The 14,913-nt window shown below is 52.9% G+C and overlaps 1 protein-coding gene across 2 annotated transcripts; it reads right to left on the minus strand.

Annotated features, from left to right (window-relative positions):
- Positions 1 to 1,421: 1,421 nt before the first annotated feature.
- Positions 1,422 to 13,784, minus strand: IL1RN (interleukin 1 receptor antagonist). Of its 2 annotated transcripts, XM_019660002.1 has the most exons (5): positions 13,475 to 13,784; positions 5,879 to 5,930; positions 4,357 to 4,445; positions 3,682 to 3,794; positions 1,422 to 2,637 (listed from the first exon to the last, which is right to left on the minus strand). In XM_019660002.1, exons 1-5 carry the CDS (start codon positions 13,482 to 13,484, stop codon positions 2,425 to 2,427), a joined length of 477 nt encoding a protein of 158 aa, XP_019515547.1. In that variant the 5' UTR covers positions 13,485 to 13,784; the 3' UTR covers positions 1,422 to 2,424. The 2 variants fall into 2 exon arrangements, with proteins under 2 accessions (XP_019515547.1, XP_019515546.1); XM_019660001.1 differs by lacking the exon at positions 13,475 to 13,784 and having other exon boundaries at positions 5,879 to 6,105.
- Between the last annotated feature and the right edge of the window lie 1,129 nt (positions 13,785 to 14,913).

Here is a 14,913-nt window from a genome sequence, read left to right on the forward strand (position 1 = left end):
GTACCTTTCTCTAAGCCCTTTCAAAATTCTGCTAGCCCGAGTCCCCATTTTCTCAAATTTCCTGACCCAGGTAAGACATTATCCCCTGTTGATATGTCAGTGGTCAATTCATTTAGTCACCAAATATCTCCTTAGCACCCAGCAGACACAGAGCATTGATCTGGGAGCGCACAATGCATCACAAAATAAAACATGAGAACCCGGGCATGTGGTGTGCAGGCATCCTATCCTGAAGAACACGTTCGTTCCCCAGCCAGAAGGCACTGGGGGAGGTGTCACATCCTCAGGGAGCTGGAACCACCTGGCAAGTTGGTGAGTCTGGCAAGAGGCCTGAAGTTCTACATGCTGCTGCTGGTCTGGGGACCTCGTTTAAAGCAGCCAGGCTTTGGAGCACATTCATTTGAGCTCTGACTCTTCTAGGACCAATGACAGTGAAAATAATGTTAGTGCCCAGCAGGAAGTTACTGCAAAGATTCAGTGAGGTAACCTGGCCCTTTGCACCAGCTGTTACCTGCATTCAGTAATGAGGAAGTCGAGTCTCCCTGGCTTGGTCTCGTTCCGGAGCATATGTGCAAACAGGAAGTGGCTCTAGAGTCCCAGAGCCTGGAACTTACCTGTAAGTGACCCAGCAACCTCATCACATGAAGTGTCTGATGGAAAGAAGCCCTGCTGCCAGGATCTCAGGGAGGCTTGTGGCCCCGGGGGCCTGACTCTGGGACTCTGGGCAGGAGGGTGGACAGCATCCCGCTTACCAAGCTATCAGTGGAGAGACATCTGATGACCAGTGGTTCCTGCAGACTCACTCACCCACCTCATGGGACCAGATGCAATGTCCCCTGCCAACCCCATTGTTTTCCAGATGCTTCTCCCCCCACAGCCCAGGAGCAGCCTTTTCATTTGTGAAATATTTTAGAATTTGAAATACAGCTCACACAGGAAAGTGCCATGCCCATACTAACGTGCAGTATGCTGACAGTCTGTGCCCCTGCCAGACCCTCCATGTCCTGCAATCGCTGCCACCGGCCTTCCGGGAGGACACGTTCTTAGTCCTTGTGTTTGTCCCATCAATTGTGCTCATTTGTGCTCTCTGCCTCTGTGGGTGAGAACCCTGCTTTGCTGCACACCACCAGCTGGGGCTCCCTGTGTCTGTTGTTGAGCTGCACTGTGTTAACACACGCGACTACAGGCACTCCCTCTCCTGTGACGGGGCCTTGGGGTGTCTCTAGTTTGGAGACAATGCTGCTACACGTCTTCCTGCAGGGAGATGTGCTCTCATATGTCTGGGGACAGCAAAGCTCCAAGAGGCACAAGCCCAGAGGACTGGTGCCCAGCCTGGCCAAGGTGAGGGAGCCTTCGACCTCCCCGTTCCCCAGTATTCACTGCCCCGAGCCTGGGGCCATGGACATAGCTGGCAACGGAGGTGTGTTTTCAAAGCTTTATTGTAAAACAGAGCTTGAGTCACAGGGAGCAGGAAACTTTCCACTCACACACAACACACCCCCATGAGCACCTGCTAAGGGCCAGGAACGTGTTCCGCCCTACAGGGACCTGAGACACATGGGGTCACATCTCTGCTCCAGGCTGGGGGCAGACAGACAAACATATACACATCTGTCAAATAAGCTTCAGTGTCAGAAGTGCTGAAATGGCCAATGAGCCAGTCACTCCTTGGGAGATTGGGGGACAGGGGCAGGGGGAGACAGCAGCTGCTATACCTTGGGGCCTGGGACCTGGGGGGACTCTGCCAGCAGCTATGGCAGGTCTGGAGGGGAGACAGTGCTCAGGGCCTGGGCAGCGGGGTCCAGACTTCAGGAACATTTCAGAAACAAAAAATGAGGGATCAACATGGTCTGTTAACTTTTCAGTTTTACAGGTTAGGGCATTACAAAAACAAAGAAAAGAAAGAAAAAAGAAAACTGACTTTCACCACCATTTCACAAATGCAGGGATATTTTGATCCCCTTCCCTTTTCCAGGAAGGACACCATGTCCAAGTAAAGAATTTTCCTTCAAATTGAATAAAATGGGCTTTTAAAAAAACATCATGAAATCCTTATTTTCCATTTTGCCACAGACCCTGGAAATGCTGCTTCCCTGTGGTTTGCAAAACAAGGTTTGGGAGCTGTGTAGTGGAAGGTGAGCTAGTGACACAGACAGTGGGGCAGGGGTGGGGAAGCAGCCAGGAGAGGCGAGAAGGCTGGTCAGGTGGCCTGGGTGTCACCCGGAAGGACAGATGACATTGAGGTGCTTTGAGCTGCACTATAGAAAGACCACTGCGGAGCAGATGGAGGTCAGGGAGCTGAGGGGACTGGGGACAACAGTCCTGATACCAGGACCCTGGAGCCCCTTCTGAGGGTCCGCCTGCTGAGGCTGCCTCTCAGAGCCCATGACAGCTGGGGACCCGGGTGGGAGTACGGCAAAATCACTAGTCCTGCTGGAAGTAGAACTTGGTGACGATGACAGCCTCCCCAGGCTTGTTGGTGAGGCTGACGGGCCTATCGGCCTCCAGCTGCGTGCACAGGAACCAGCCAGGACAGGCAGCTGACTCGAAGCTGGTAGTGGGGCCGCTGTCCGAGCGGATGAATGTGAAGCGTTTGCCCTGCTCCTGGGTCTTGCTCAGGTCAGTGATGTCAACAGCCTGGGGGCCAGGGACCAGCAGGTGAGGTTTACCGTGCCACCACCATCCACCCCACTCTGGGGCCCTCTTGATGGGGCAAAGGCTGACCCGAGGACCCCTGCCAGAGAGCACACATGCCAGGCCTCTTCAGAGAGCAGCCCCACAAAGAGGCTGCCCCATAATCACAGGTTGGCTTGGGAAGGCCTGGCCACCCTCGCCAGGGGTTGGTGAGTCTGGTGAGCACATGATTGCACAAGAGAAGGCCCCAGCCTGGGGAGGCTGAGCTGTGCTGGAGTCCGCACCTCGAACAGGGGGCAGTGGAGGCGGGCAGAGAGTATCTCAGTACACTTGTCCTCAGCCCTATTCCACACCAGCAGGCAGTCCTCTAAAAAGAGATGCCCTGCCCAGTAGCAGCGCGAAGTGACAATGCCACAGTTTTGGCCACTGTGGGTTACGGTTCACATTTGGGTTAAGATTTTGTCCAACAAGCTCCTGAGACAAAGCCATCTCTTCCCAGGGCTGGCAACCTCTTAATGCTGCACAGGACCAAGGGGTGCTGGCCCACAGGTCTGATCAGACAAGGACTGAGGGACAGAGGTACTGGACAGGGGGCTTCACTGGAAGCAGGAACATGCATGTGGGGTGGGGGGGCATTTGGTCAAAGAGAGTGGCACGCAGAGATGGAGGTCCCCAAATGAGCCTCCTAGTGCTGACCTCTGTATAGTCCCCTTCCGCACTGAGACTAGACTCAGCCATGTGACATGGGCTCTGGCTAAGGGGACGTTAGTGGTATGAGGCAAGCAGATGTTTCATAAGTGCTTGTGTTTTGGGGATAATCCCTCTTGGCAGCCAGCAGCCACGCCATAGAGAAGCTTAAGCTGACCACTGAACTCTGGGTGACCATGTGGAACCATCCAGACACCCCAGAGCCAGCCAAGCCCACTGAGAGCAGCAGCAAGAGTGGCCTCATCTCCCCACGTGGAGCAGAAGTGCCCAGCTGGTTGCAGTCAACCCACTGAATCACAGGAAGAATGTAAGGAGGTTGCTGTCTGGGCAGGTCCTTACCTCCAGCTGGAGCCTGATCTCATCACCAGCCTTGACACAGGATAGGCACAGTTTCCCACCATGGATCCCCAGGAACACAGCATGGGGCTCCACTGGCAGCACGTCTATCTTCTCTGGGGAAGAGCAGAGCAGAGGGTCAGTTTGCAGAGAGCAAGGGGGTAGTGGGGGAGGGGAGAACCTGGACTCCCCCTGGGGTTTCCTGTCCCCCTAACTGAACCCTGGTCATAAGAACAGCAAGGTCCCATCAAATTAATTATTGAGCAAGGCATGCCACCTAGCCGCCCCCACCTGCCCCTGTACCCGAGCTCCAGGTCAACAGTTGTGCTGCCCTTGAGCAAGGGATTGGCACACGAGGTCACAAGTGGGCCCCAGGGCTTGGTGGCTCTGAACCATCTCGCCCCCATAGTCTCTGGACCTCCCATAGCAGGGAAGGGCCAGCCTCCCCATGCAGTGTGTCACTTGTGGGAGGAGCTGGAGTCTGAACACAAGAATGCGAACTAACTGGGCACAGGAGACTGTGGCCCTGGGACCAGTGTGCCTGCAGGTGGCAGCTCCAAGCCTAAGCTCCCCCCTCCCTGCTCTCCAGTGGCCAGGATGTCACTCAGAGGCCACTACAATGCATTCCCAGGCAGGGTGACCCAGCCCACAGCATCGGTGTACCCAGCAACCTCTTACCTTCTAAGTTTGTGTTTGGTCCCTGCAGGTATCCAGCAACTAGTTGGTTGTTCCTCAGGTAGAAGGTCTTCTGGTTGACATCCCAGATTCTAAAATGTGAAAGGACCCCGTCATGGACAGCGCTGATCCCAGGCCTTCCTGTGTCCCCAGGCTTTGCTGAGCCTGCTTCCAACCTTCTGCCCAGGGGTTGACGGTTTCGTACACCTGTGGCAGGAGGACACCAAGGGCGGCCCTTGGCCTGGACACAGGCTCAGCCCGGCCCTGCTCCCCATCCTCTGTTCTCAGGATGAGTGCTGGACCTCAGGATTCCTGAGCTATAGGATGCTCCCTGTCAGCTGTCCCACAAGGCAGCCACCAGCCACACGTAGCTGCTGAGCCCTTGAAATGTGGTACAACTGAGGATCTGAATTTTTAAATTTTATTTCATTTTTATTAATTGAAGTCACCTGAGACTAGTGGCCACCACAGCACAGTGATAGAAGTTTCAAGGCACAGACACCTTACAGTCACTCACACTAAACCCTAGACTATGGGGTCTGTCCCTGAGCCTGTTGTCCACCCACCAGTGGGCTGCTCTGGGCCTGGCAGGGGCAGCTTCCTGTGCAGCTCGCCCAGGAGCCCGTTTTGGCTCTCAATCTTTCCTTCTCGGGGGGACCCTCCAGCTGTGAGGTGGGTATGGACGCTCCACTTTCTGCCTCCCACCAGCCCAACCTGGGGCCTATGCCTCATCTCCTGTCCTGGGATATGTGGCTGCCGACATCCACCTGCCCAGCACCTGTAAGGAGCCTATGAGCTCAGTGAGGTGGTCAGGCAAACTGTAAGTTTCTTTGTAGTTACTCTTCCTTCCTGGGTGAGTGTCCGTGTGACAGACTGAACAGCCCTCCTGGAGCTCCCAGCTGACAGGATGTACAGCTGGGACGGGGGGCACTTGCCCAGATGTGTACACAGGTCTAACCCACAGCCTCAGGCCAGAGGGCGAGGTCACCCAGACACACTCAGTCTTGGGCTAACAGGACAGAGGGCATCTGCTGAGTGTCGCAACATGGTGCTGTAACTGACTGCCTAACATTTTCACGACGGTGATGGTGACATCTCCCAAAGCTCCTGACCCAATTGTTTAGGGGCACTTGACAGTTCACAAAGCACTGTCCATTGTCATCTTCACAACCACCTGTAAGGCAGGCAGGGAGTTATCATGAACGCCATGTCACAGATGGCCCAGGGGGCAGGATCCTCCCAGATGTCAGGACAGACAGGACTTGCTAATTGTCACCTGCTCCTGGTACCCTCTCCACTTCTTTGCCCAGCACACTTGGACCAAACCCCCGCTGGACGCCTGGACACGTGTTTGTCACTTGCTGAGCTGCCAGGGTCTCTGGGAAAGTCAACCAGGTCTCCAAAGCCAGCCAGGCTTGCACATTTGGAATATTCGGTAAACCAGCCCAGAGGAATGCACGTGGCAGCTCCTTTCTCTAATAATGGACCCTTGGCAGCCCAGACCCACCTTATTGGCCATCCTTACCTGAAGGCTTGCACCTTGCAGAGCCTCTTCCCAGAGGGGCGGCAGGCTGTCTCTGAAGGGAACATGAAGAGGAGGAGAGAGATCAGGTGGCTGGGAGGACACCTGTGGGCCCCCATCCTGTGGCACGCAGGCTACGAGGACTGCCATTTCGGGCCCACAGGACCTGCTTATAAAGAAGATAGTCACTCAACCCAACCAGCTGTCACCGCCCTGCCCCACTCTGACGAGCGGAAATGCCCTCGCGTTTCAAAAAAAGAGAAACCCTTGCTGTTGTCACGGTCAGCCCTGCTGAGTGTCGCAACACGGTGCTGTAACTGACCGTCCCCTTTTCCCTGTGCAATTTCCCCAAAGTGGAGATTTCCATTTCCCTTTACTGAGCTCCTGGGAAGACAAGCACAGAGAGAAACAGACACCCTCATATGCCAACAGGTGTCCTGGGACTCCCTGTTGACTTAAAAAACAGATCTGAATATAACGTCCCCTTTCCCAATATGCCAAGTGGCAGGGCCCCAACATAGGAACAGTCTCATGTCACATTGTGTCCTTGCTGGACTCTGGATCAGGGACTGTGAACGCTCTGTAAAAAGGACCAAATGGTAAACATTTTAAGATTTGTGGGCCATATGATCTCATGGTTACTCAACTCAGCATCACATAAATGCAGTTGACAATCTGTAAACCAACAGGCAGTCTGAGCCCCACTGACTTTATTTACACAAACGGTGGTGGTGGCTTTACCTGAACTTTTCTGCACCTGAGCCAACTTCCTGGGAGGGGCCTTGACACCAGCTCTGTCCCTGTCATCCACGTCTTGGGGACATTGAAGTGAACTCAGCACCGGAACAGAAATGGATCTGAATTCCACCTCTGCCACTTGCTGTCAGCCACCCATGTGGCCTTGAACAAGTCACTTCACAGGGAGGGAAGGGAGGCTAGGGAGCGAGGCTAGTTGGCTGGAAGGAGACAGTTCTGGCCTTCAGTAGACAAGAGTAAACATCACCTTCCTTACTACATCCCAGAGAGCTGGAAGGGCAAACTCACAGCTGTCTGTGAGGAACAAAGGCGGGAGGGTCTGTCCCCAGGAACCTCTGTGTTGGGGCGCACATGCCAGCACAGAAGCAGACTGTGACTTCTCAGGACTGGTGGAAGCTCAGCCACCCTCGTATCCTACCCTGTCACTGGTGGAAGGCAACCCAGAAAGACCCAGGAAGGGACCCAAGCCTCCTGCTCCCAACCAGGGGCCTTCCCCTGCGGCAGGCAATGTGATGAGTCTGGCAATTTTCAGCCAACAAATCAGTGTGTCAAATGAGGGAAAACCCTCCAAAGAGGAAGGTTACACTGCATACTTGAAAGTTGCTAAGAGAGTAGATCTTAAAAGTTCTCATCACCAGGAAAGAATTATGTAACTACATGTGGGGCCAGGCAACTTATGTTCTGGCCTGAAACTGGTATATGTCAATTATGCCTCAATAAAAGATACAAAAAGAAGAAGGTGACAAAGAATTTTCCAGATTTTTAAAAAGCTCTTCATCAGAGCATATGAGACATTTCTGCAAAAACTGAGTCACCTTCCTGAGCATTTACTTGGAGGGGCAAATGGCTCAACCGTGTGTGTCCCTGCTCTGTCCTCACAGCTATGTGACCAGGCAGGACGGAGTCCTCTGCCTCCGAAGCACATGTGAGAAATTATATCTACCTTCAAGAGCCAGGGGAGCAATTTGTTTGTCTTTGTTGGTTTGGGAAGGCTGCCTGAAGGAGGTGTCCTTTACGAGATAGCAGTCAAGGTTCTGCCCACAGTGCAGCTCCTGGGGTCAGTCCTCCGACCCCAACCCAAATTCAAAGACAGGTTTCTCCTGGACACAGAACTGGTGGGGTCCCACCTTTCCCATGTCTGTGCCTGAGAAGTGGCCCAAAGGCCTTTCCGGGTATGGGACGGGCGTTAGTCCCCAGGACCTGGGCTGTGTCCTCCTGTGTCATTTATGAGCTGGGCCACCCACAACATGTGCTGAAGCTCTCTTGGTTCCAGTTTTCTTATCTGTTATCTGGGGCTAATAACAGAAGCCATGTCACAGGTGGCTGTGAGGACTGAGGCACCACTTGTGGTATGCTTAGCCCTGACTTTGGCCTCCAGGAAACACTTAGAAAACAGACAGCCATTGCACACACTCTTCATACCAGGTGAAGTGGGTGAGGCCAGCCACACATCCCTGACCCAATCATCCATGCCCTACGCTCCAACCCTTATTCCCCGGGGTGGGGATGAAGCAGGGGAGGGCAAGCTTTCTGTCACAGTTCTACTCTTGGTTCCGTCTTAAAAAGGTTAGTGTCCCTATGATTTCTGCCCACAGGAAATGTCTGACTAAACTTACTCTCAGCTCTGGCAGTCGGCCCCTCATTCCACTTCCTGAACTGAGGGTAATGGCCGCGTCACACGGTAGACTCAGCCCTCCCTGTAAGCCTGGTCCTACCATCCCAGCTGCAGGCATCACAGTTGTGCTAGTGCTCTCCCCATGCTCAGCCCTGGTCACTGGTGACAGCAGAAGTGACCAAGTTCCACTTGCAAGGGGATGGGAAAAGCAGACTGTCCGTGTCCACATGACACTGGAAGTGACAATAGGCAATCCAAGCCTTCACTGCTGACGTCTACACAGAGCTCAGCAGCCCAGTGCCTCCCACACAAATGCCAGCTCTTCCTCAAGTTCAGTCAATTGCATTTTTCAGTCCTGCAATTTCCATTTGGTTCCTTTTTTGTGTACTTTCCAGTTCTCTGCCAAAAGTTTCAATCTTATCTTTCAAATCCTTGAACTTATTATTCATGGTTCTCATAAAGGCTGCCCTGGTCACTCTGCCACCTGAATCCCCACTGGGCCTCCTCTGGTCATGTTTTCCTCAGGTGAATGGGTGTCTGATTGCCAACTGCAGGACACAGCACAGAAAACACTGGGGATCCCTCGAGCCTGCTGCAAATGATGTCTTTGTTCAGAGATGACCTGCTTTGGCCTCAGCTGGACAGGGAGGCCTGGGCCTTGCAGCCCAGGCACCCTTCGCCCAGGCAGGGCTAGAGGTGACTCGGTGATGGTGCCAGCTGCTTCTCTTCTGTTCCCTCCTGGTCCTCTGGGTCCCAGCCCAAACCTGGGCATCTGTCAGGCCCTGCTCCTCAGGGGGAGATACAGCACAGCCCTTCTTGCCCATCCCCAAGCCCCGGGTCTGTGCCCAGCTCAGCAGCAGCCTTTGGAGCTGGCCATGCTTCCAGGTAAGGCCCGAGTCCTAGCTCTACCTCCTAGCCTCCACGGCTCCTCAAAACCTCAATCAGGCTTTGATGCCCTCAAATTTTTTAGAGAGATGTTTTGTCCAGCTTTACTCATTATCTGAGGAGGAAGGTGGGTCCTAACCAAGTTGGCCAGAGCTGGGACCTGATGTGGCATGTGTCTTCTCTTGTTGTTCTCGGAGTTGCAGTTAAGCAGCATTTGGGACAGACTGGAGGACAAGGGGCCTTAACTCCACGCTAAGGAGCAGGGAAGTTACCTTGAAGAAAAGTGAATCACAGGTGACACTGTCAGATATGTTTTAGGGTCATCCTGGGCACAGTAGACACATGCGTGAGGCATGACCCTGAAGGCAGGCAGTGGCGTGCTGGCAAACATGTGACAGCTTGACTGCCAGAGAACACCCCACCTGCGGCATTGCTGGCTTCTGTGATGTAAGTACACTCACCATGAATTATTTCAAGCCACCAGCATGATATCATTAAGGGGAGAGCTGGGGAGGGACGTTGCATCTCACTGGCCCCAGCTCCTCATGGTGGGAGAGGGCTTTGGCTGCTCTTCAGTCTTTCTAGAGAAATCGTCCCACTTCCCAACCACAATCTCCCTCCTCCTCAGCCCAGCATCTCACCCACAGACCCTGTCCCCTCACAGAAAATACTTCCCATGGATAAATCCCATTTATTAGGAACTTTTAGTGAATCTCAGGGCAGATACAGCCAGCAGTGCCTCCCATGTCACCCAGGAACTGTCAGTAAAACAGCAGGTTTGCTTCTGCAGTTACTGGCTGACTCACGCTTAGACATCTAAGCCAGCTCCTGAGTGCCTGGATGTGCAGCACACAACACATAACACCAGCTGTGTTGCTATGCAAACTGTACGCTTTCACTAAGAGGCTCCAGTTACCCTTCCTGAGACACGGGAGAGCACAAGGGAGGGATGGCACCATTGGACACTCACTCTGTCTCTCCAGCACCATCAGACATCTTCTTTGCTATCTCCACCACCTGGCCCTGCAGTGAATGGTGGTGCAGAGACTGTGCAAAGCTGACTGTCACCATCACTGCTGTCCAAGATGCTTGCTCCCCTCCCAGGTCCCAGTGATCAACCAGCTGTAAATCCTCCCAAGCTTCTCCCAAGACACTTTTGGTCCAGCAGGTTCTGGGTTTGATGTGTGTTTTCCTGGAAAGCCACTTTGATCTCGTCATGTCATGTTTCCAGAGGTACATGTTTGCTCTTGCCATCTGGGCCCCGAAGGTGAGCTTTATAAGGCAGCTTCTGTGCAAACAGGACGGGGACAGGAGCTTGGGGAAGGGACTGCTGTGTGTCTCACCTGCTGTGCTCGGGCCCTGTGTTCTGCTTTCTCATGCTGATGTCACTTGGCCCTCGTAACAGTAACAAGCTGTGTCGGACGGGCACACTTATACCACTTTTGAGATGGGTAAGTTCTTATGCTCACTGTGTAGAATAAGAAGTCAAGGCTCCGAGAGAGAGCTAACTTGCCCCAGTCCTGGCAGAGGCAGGATTTGAAACTGTCCCCATGTCCATCCTACCAGAGCAGCAGCTGCCTTTTCCTCTCTGCTTCATTGCACGTCACAGAAGCAAGATTTATATGTGTTCTTATGGTGTGCCCCTCAGTTTGCGTTCACAGCTTACAGAGCAATGACTTATCCCATAAATGCTTTCAAATTTTTGGCCATGAAAAAAGGATGATTCTCAAACCTTACATGGGATAAAGACAAAGCTCTACCTGCTTACAGGCTAGGGTAACTAATGGCCCTGGTTTTCCTAGGACTTTCCCAGTTTTACTGCTGATCCTAGGAACTCCTGATCCCCTGGAAAACTGCGATGGTCACCGTGTGACATGAGTCCTTAAAAGTGCTGGCACTATCTGGTGGCCAGTGCTGCAAATTGCAGGCACAGTTACTGTCCCTTTCCTGTTCAGTGTCGTTTTAGCAGCAGAGGTGTGTCCTGCTTTATTAGACAGATAGAGCATACAAGAGTGCCCCCAAACTGTAAGTCTTCCATTTGAGAAAAGAGGCCGTAGCAGGTATAGTACTGATCAACTCATTTTTAATTTAGTCATTCGTATTTAATCTCCTCCAATTACATAATCACAATTCAAGTGCAGACATATTTATTCAGCACCATGTGCCGGTATTTTGGAAGGAACCCTTTTTAAGTACAGTGATTTCTTCACAGTTTATTGCTCATTCTGGGACAGGTTCCAGCACCTTCCTCTACACATTCAAAAAACACACAAGACTATGGCCTACATGTTAACACACCCACAGGGTAGGAGAGGCTGTGCTGCCTGTGGCATAAGTGCTGTGGTTTACCAGAGTTGCCCACCATGATCATGTTTGGTGTCCACGACCTGCAGCAAGCCTGGCTTGTCCCCAAGCAGTGGCTACATGGCCTTGGGAAAGTTACTTCACCTCTGTACACCCCAGTGTCTTCTTCTGGCAATGTGAACCATAATGGTCCTTCCTCACATGCAAGTTGTGAGGACTAATGAGATGAGCCAGGTGACGAGTCCAGGAGAGTGCCTGACCTGCAGGGAACATGTGGATGTGATGGCTGCTGTAGGCAGACACCTTGGGCTCCGCCCAGGCTACTGCAGTAAAGCAAATGTCACAAATGTTTGGTTTTCCAGTGCACATAAACATTATGTTTACACTCTACCATAGCCTATTAGGTCTAAACAATGCAATGGCATTATGTCTAAAAGAACAATGTATTGGGTTGTCGGAAAAGTCACGACGTATTTTTTCTATGCTTTTCGTTGCAGAAATGCGTTATGACTTTTCCGACAACCCAATATATACCTTCATTAAAAAACACTTTATTGTTAAAACCACTAGCCACATCTGAGCCTACAGCGAGTCGCCATCTTTGTGCTGGTGGAGGGTCTGCCTCCATGTCGATGGCCGCCCACTGGTCAGGGGATGGTTGCTGAAGGCTGGGAGGCCCTGGCAATTTCTTAAATGAAACAACAATGAGCTTTGCTGCACGGATCAACTCTCCCTTTCACGAACTATTTTTCTGTAGCGTGCAAAGCCGATTAATAGCATTTTACACACAGTAGGACTGCTCTCAGAATTGGAGGCAGTCCTCGGAAACCTGCTGCTGCTTTGTCAGCTGAGTTCATGTGACATTATCAGTGCTTTGTTGTCATGTTAACAATCTTCACAGCATTTTCACCAGGAACAGATATGTGACTCTCCCTTTCACTTGGACACTTAGGGGCCACCGTCGGTCAATAGGTGGCCTGATGTCAACATGGTTGTGTCTCAGGGACTAAGGGACTAAGGAGGCCCGAGGACAGGGAGAGACATGGGGATGGCCAGTCGGAGGAGCACTCAGCACGTACACATGTATTGATTATGTGTGCCATCTAATAGGGGCACAGTTTGTAGCACCCCAAAACAATTACAATTGTAACATTAAAGATGATTGATCACATGTCGCTGTAACAAAGGCAATAATAATGAAAACGTTTGAAATACTGCAAGATTTACCAAAAAGTGACAGAGACACAAACTGAGCAAATGCTCTGGGGGAAATGGGCTGATAGACTTGCTAGATGCAGGGCTGCCACAAAACTTCAATTCTTAAGAAACGCAGTTCTCTAAGGCTCAATGAAACGAGGTGTGCCTGTGTCAACCTCCTCTTGACAGCCAGGAGGTGACACCCGGAAGAGAGTTTACCCTACAGAGGATGGGGTTCAGACACTAGCCTTAAGATCTGTTCTCTGCCCACATGGATCTTAGAGATCACAACCGGTAAATCATACACTGTGCATTTTCTTTGCTCAAGTCATTGTTTTATTCAATCAAAATAGAACATACACCAAATCAGAATATCTGACTCTTCTGGAGAAATGACAAGTCCTGGCCACCTGCACCTGCATTCTCATGTGACAAGCATCTGCTAGAACTACTTAGTGACAGCCACCACCCTCCCCGTTGCTGCTCAGGCCTATTGGTGTTTCTCGGTGAGCTCACACTGTCCTTCCCCACTCATTGTTAAAAATATTTCTCCAGCCGCCTTGTCTCTACCAACAGTGGAAAACAAGCAGACTCTAAGAGCTCCAGACTTTCCTCATGGCAGGCCAGCCCCCTCTGTCACCTGCTGGCCCAGCCCCGCCTCTGCGTGGCCTCCCCACATGGCTGTTGCCTCCAGTGGCCAGGCCTCCCACACAGCCAGCGGTTCATACCCATGACATTTCCCAGGGACCTTGTTCTCCAGAGTTTGAAAGCACTTGGCAAACACCACTGATGACATTGTCCTGCCCATTTTCAGATGGAAGACAGGAGTGGAGGGAGCTTACCTGAAGCCATGGGGAAGGCCTGGCAGCCACGAGGTGTCCTGAGGTCTTCCAGGCCCTGGCTGCAAACAAGCAGCTGCCCGGGAAGGAGGACAGTGGGCGGTACCTGTGCCCCAGCGCCTCCAGGCTGGGTGTGCTTCCTCCTGACACTCAACGCCTGCCGCCAGAGCGTGACTCAGGCTGCCAGAAACCAAACTGGTTCTTAATCTGCCTAAACCTGGAGGTCACATGTGAAGGACTGAGCTGGACCAGTGGGGCTGGACCTGTGTGCCCACCTAACCCTGACCTGCCAGCAGTTCATGCATGCCTCAATTTGTCCAGACCCAGCAGGCTCACTGAGCCCGGTATGCCACACAAGGTCCCTGATGTCCTAAAGAGGAAGACAGACAGGAAACCAGGATAAACCAACTTTATGTGGCCGTGAGAGCTGCCGGGAAGGAGACACGTGGCATGTTTCTGAGGGGCCTGGTATGGGTGCGGTCTTAGGAAAACTGGTTGGGAAAGGCCCCTTGGGAAGATGACATTGGAGCTGAGGCCGGAGGGAGGTCAAAGAAGGGAAGAGTGTTCTAGGTGGAGGGGACAGCAAATGTGAAGGCCCCTGGGTGGGGGTCATGGGGCCAATGTGCTTGGGGCTTAGGGAGTAACGGGGTGTCCTGTGTCCCCTACCTCCCCACCATCTGGTGTGAGGCTGCCCACAAGGCAGCTACATTCTTCCCACCTCACCTGGAAGACCCTTCGTCTCTTTGTAGTTCAGAGCCGGCTCTTCCGCATCTTGCCCCAGGATCCCGCCATCAGGGAACAGACACTCAGAACCCCAGAACCATCTGGGTGACACACAGGGAGGCAGGGGCAAAGGCTCCTTCTGCTGAAAGTCCTGGGACGCGTCCCCAGGTGTGCACTCCTGCTCTCCAGGCCTCAGCTTGAAACTGAGCAGAGCCATCACCCCAGCCCGACCTTAGATCAGGGGCCAGCTGCAGACTGCTTTGTACATCGTGTGCTTGGAGACAGGGCCCTGCTATGGCAATGCCTAGGGACACAGGGGTGAGGGGGGACAGGCCCACTTTATGGCTGCCTCCAGTCCTGTCACTTTCAAGCCTGTGTCTCCCATGGGGAAGGACCAGCTATGCTCACCTATGGAAGGGTTCCTTGTCCGTGAGCATCACAGAGGGGCCTGTTGGAGCCCTTTGCATCCCTCTGACCAGTCTCTGGGTCTGGACTCAGGCCCAGCATCCTTCACTCAGTCTGCAGGGCCTGAGGTCAAGTCAGGGGTAGGGGCAGGGGCAGGGCAGGCCATCCTGGATGCTGCCACCATGGGGACTTCCCGTGCCTTCACTTCCTGCTCTCACTGGGCTCACCAGCGACACCCAAGGCCTCTGAGCTGGGTCGGGAACCCCAGAAATGTCTGTTTGCTGCCAGATTTTGTAAACCTGGAAAGTTAGGCC

Source organism: Hipposideros armiger, unplaced genomic scaffold, assembly GCF_001890085.2.
Source record: "Hipposideros armiger isolate ML-2016 unplaced genomic scaffold, ASM189008v1 scaffold_310, whole genome shotgun sequence".
Taxonomy (NCBI): domain Eukaryota; kingdom Metazoa; phylum Chordata; class Mammalia; order Chiroptera; family Hipposideridae; genus Hipposideros; species Hipposideros armiger.

Coding starts and splice junctions, on each gene's coding strand:
- IL1RN (XM_019660001.1), bottom strand. CDS start 5,994: ATGGGGGCCCACAGGTGTCCTCCCAGCCACCTGATCTCTCTCCTCCTC. Junction 4,446..5,878: donor TGCAAGGTGCAAGCCTTCAG/GTAAGGATGGCC, acceptor TTCACATTTTAG/AATCTGGGATGTCAACCAGA. Junction 2,638..3,681: donor AGATCAGGCTCCAGCTGGAG/GTAAGGACCTGC, acceptor CCTGGCCCCCAG/GCTGTTGACATCACTGACCT.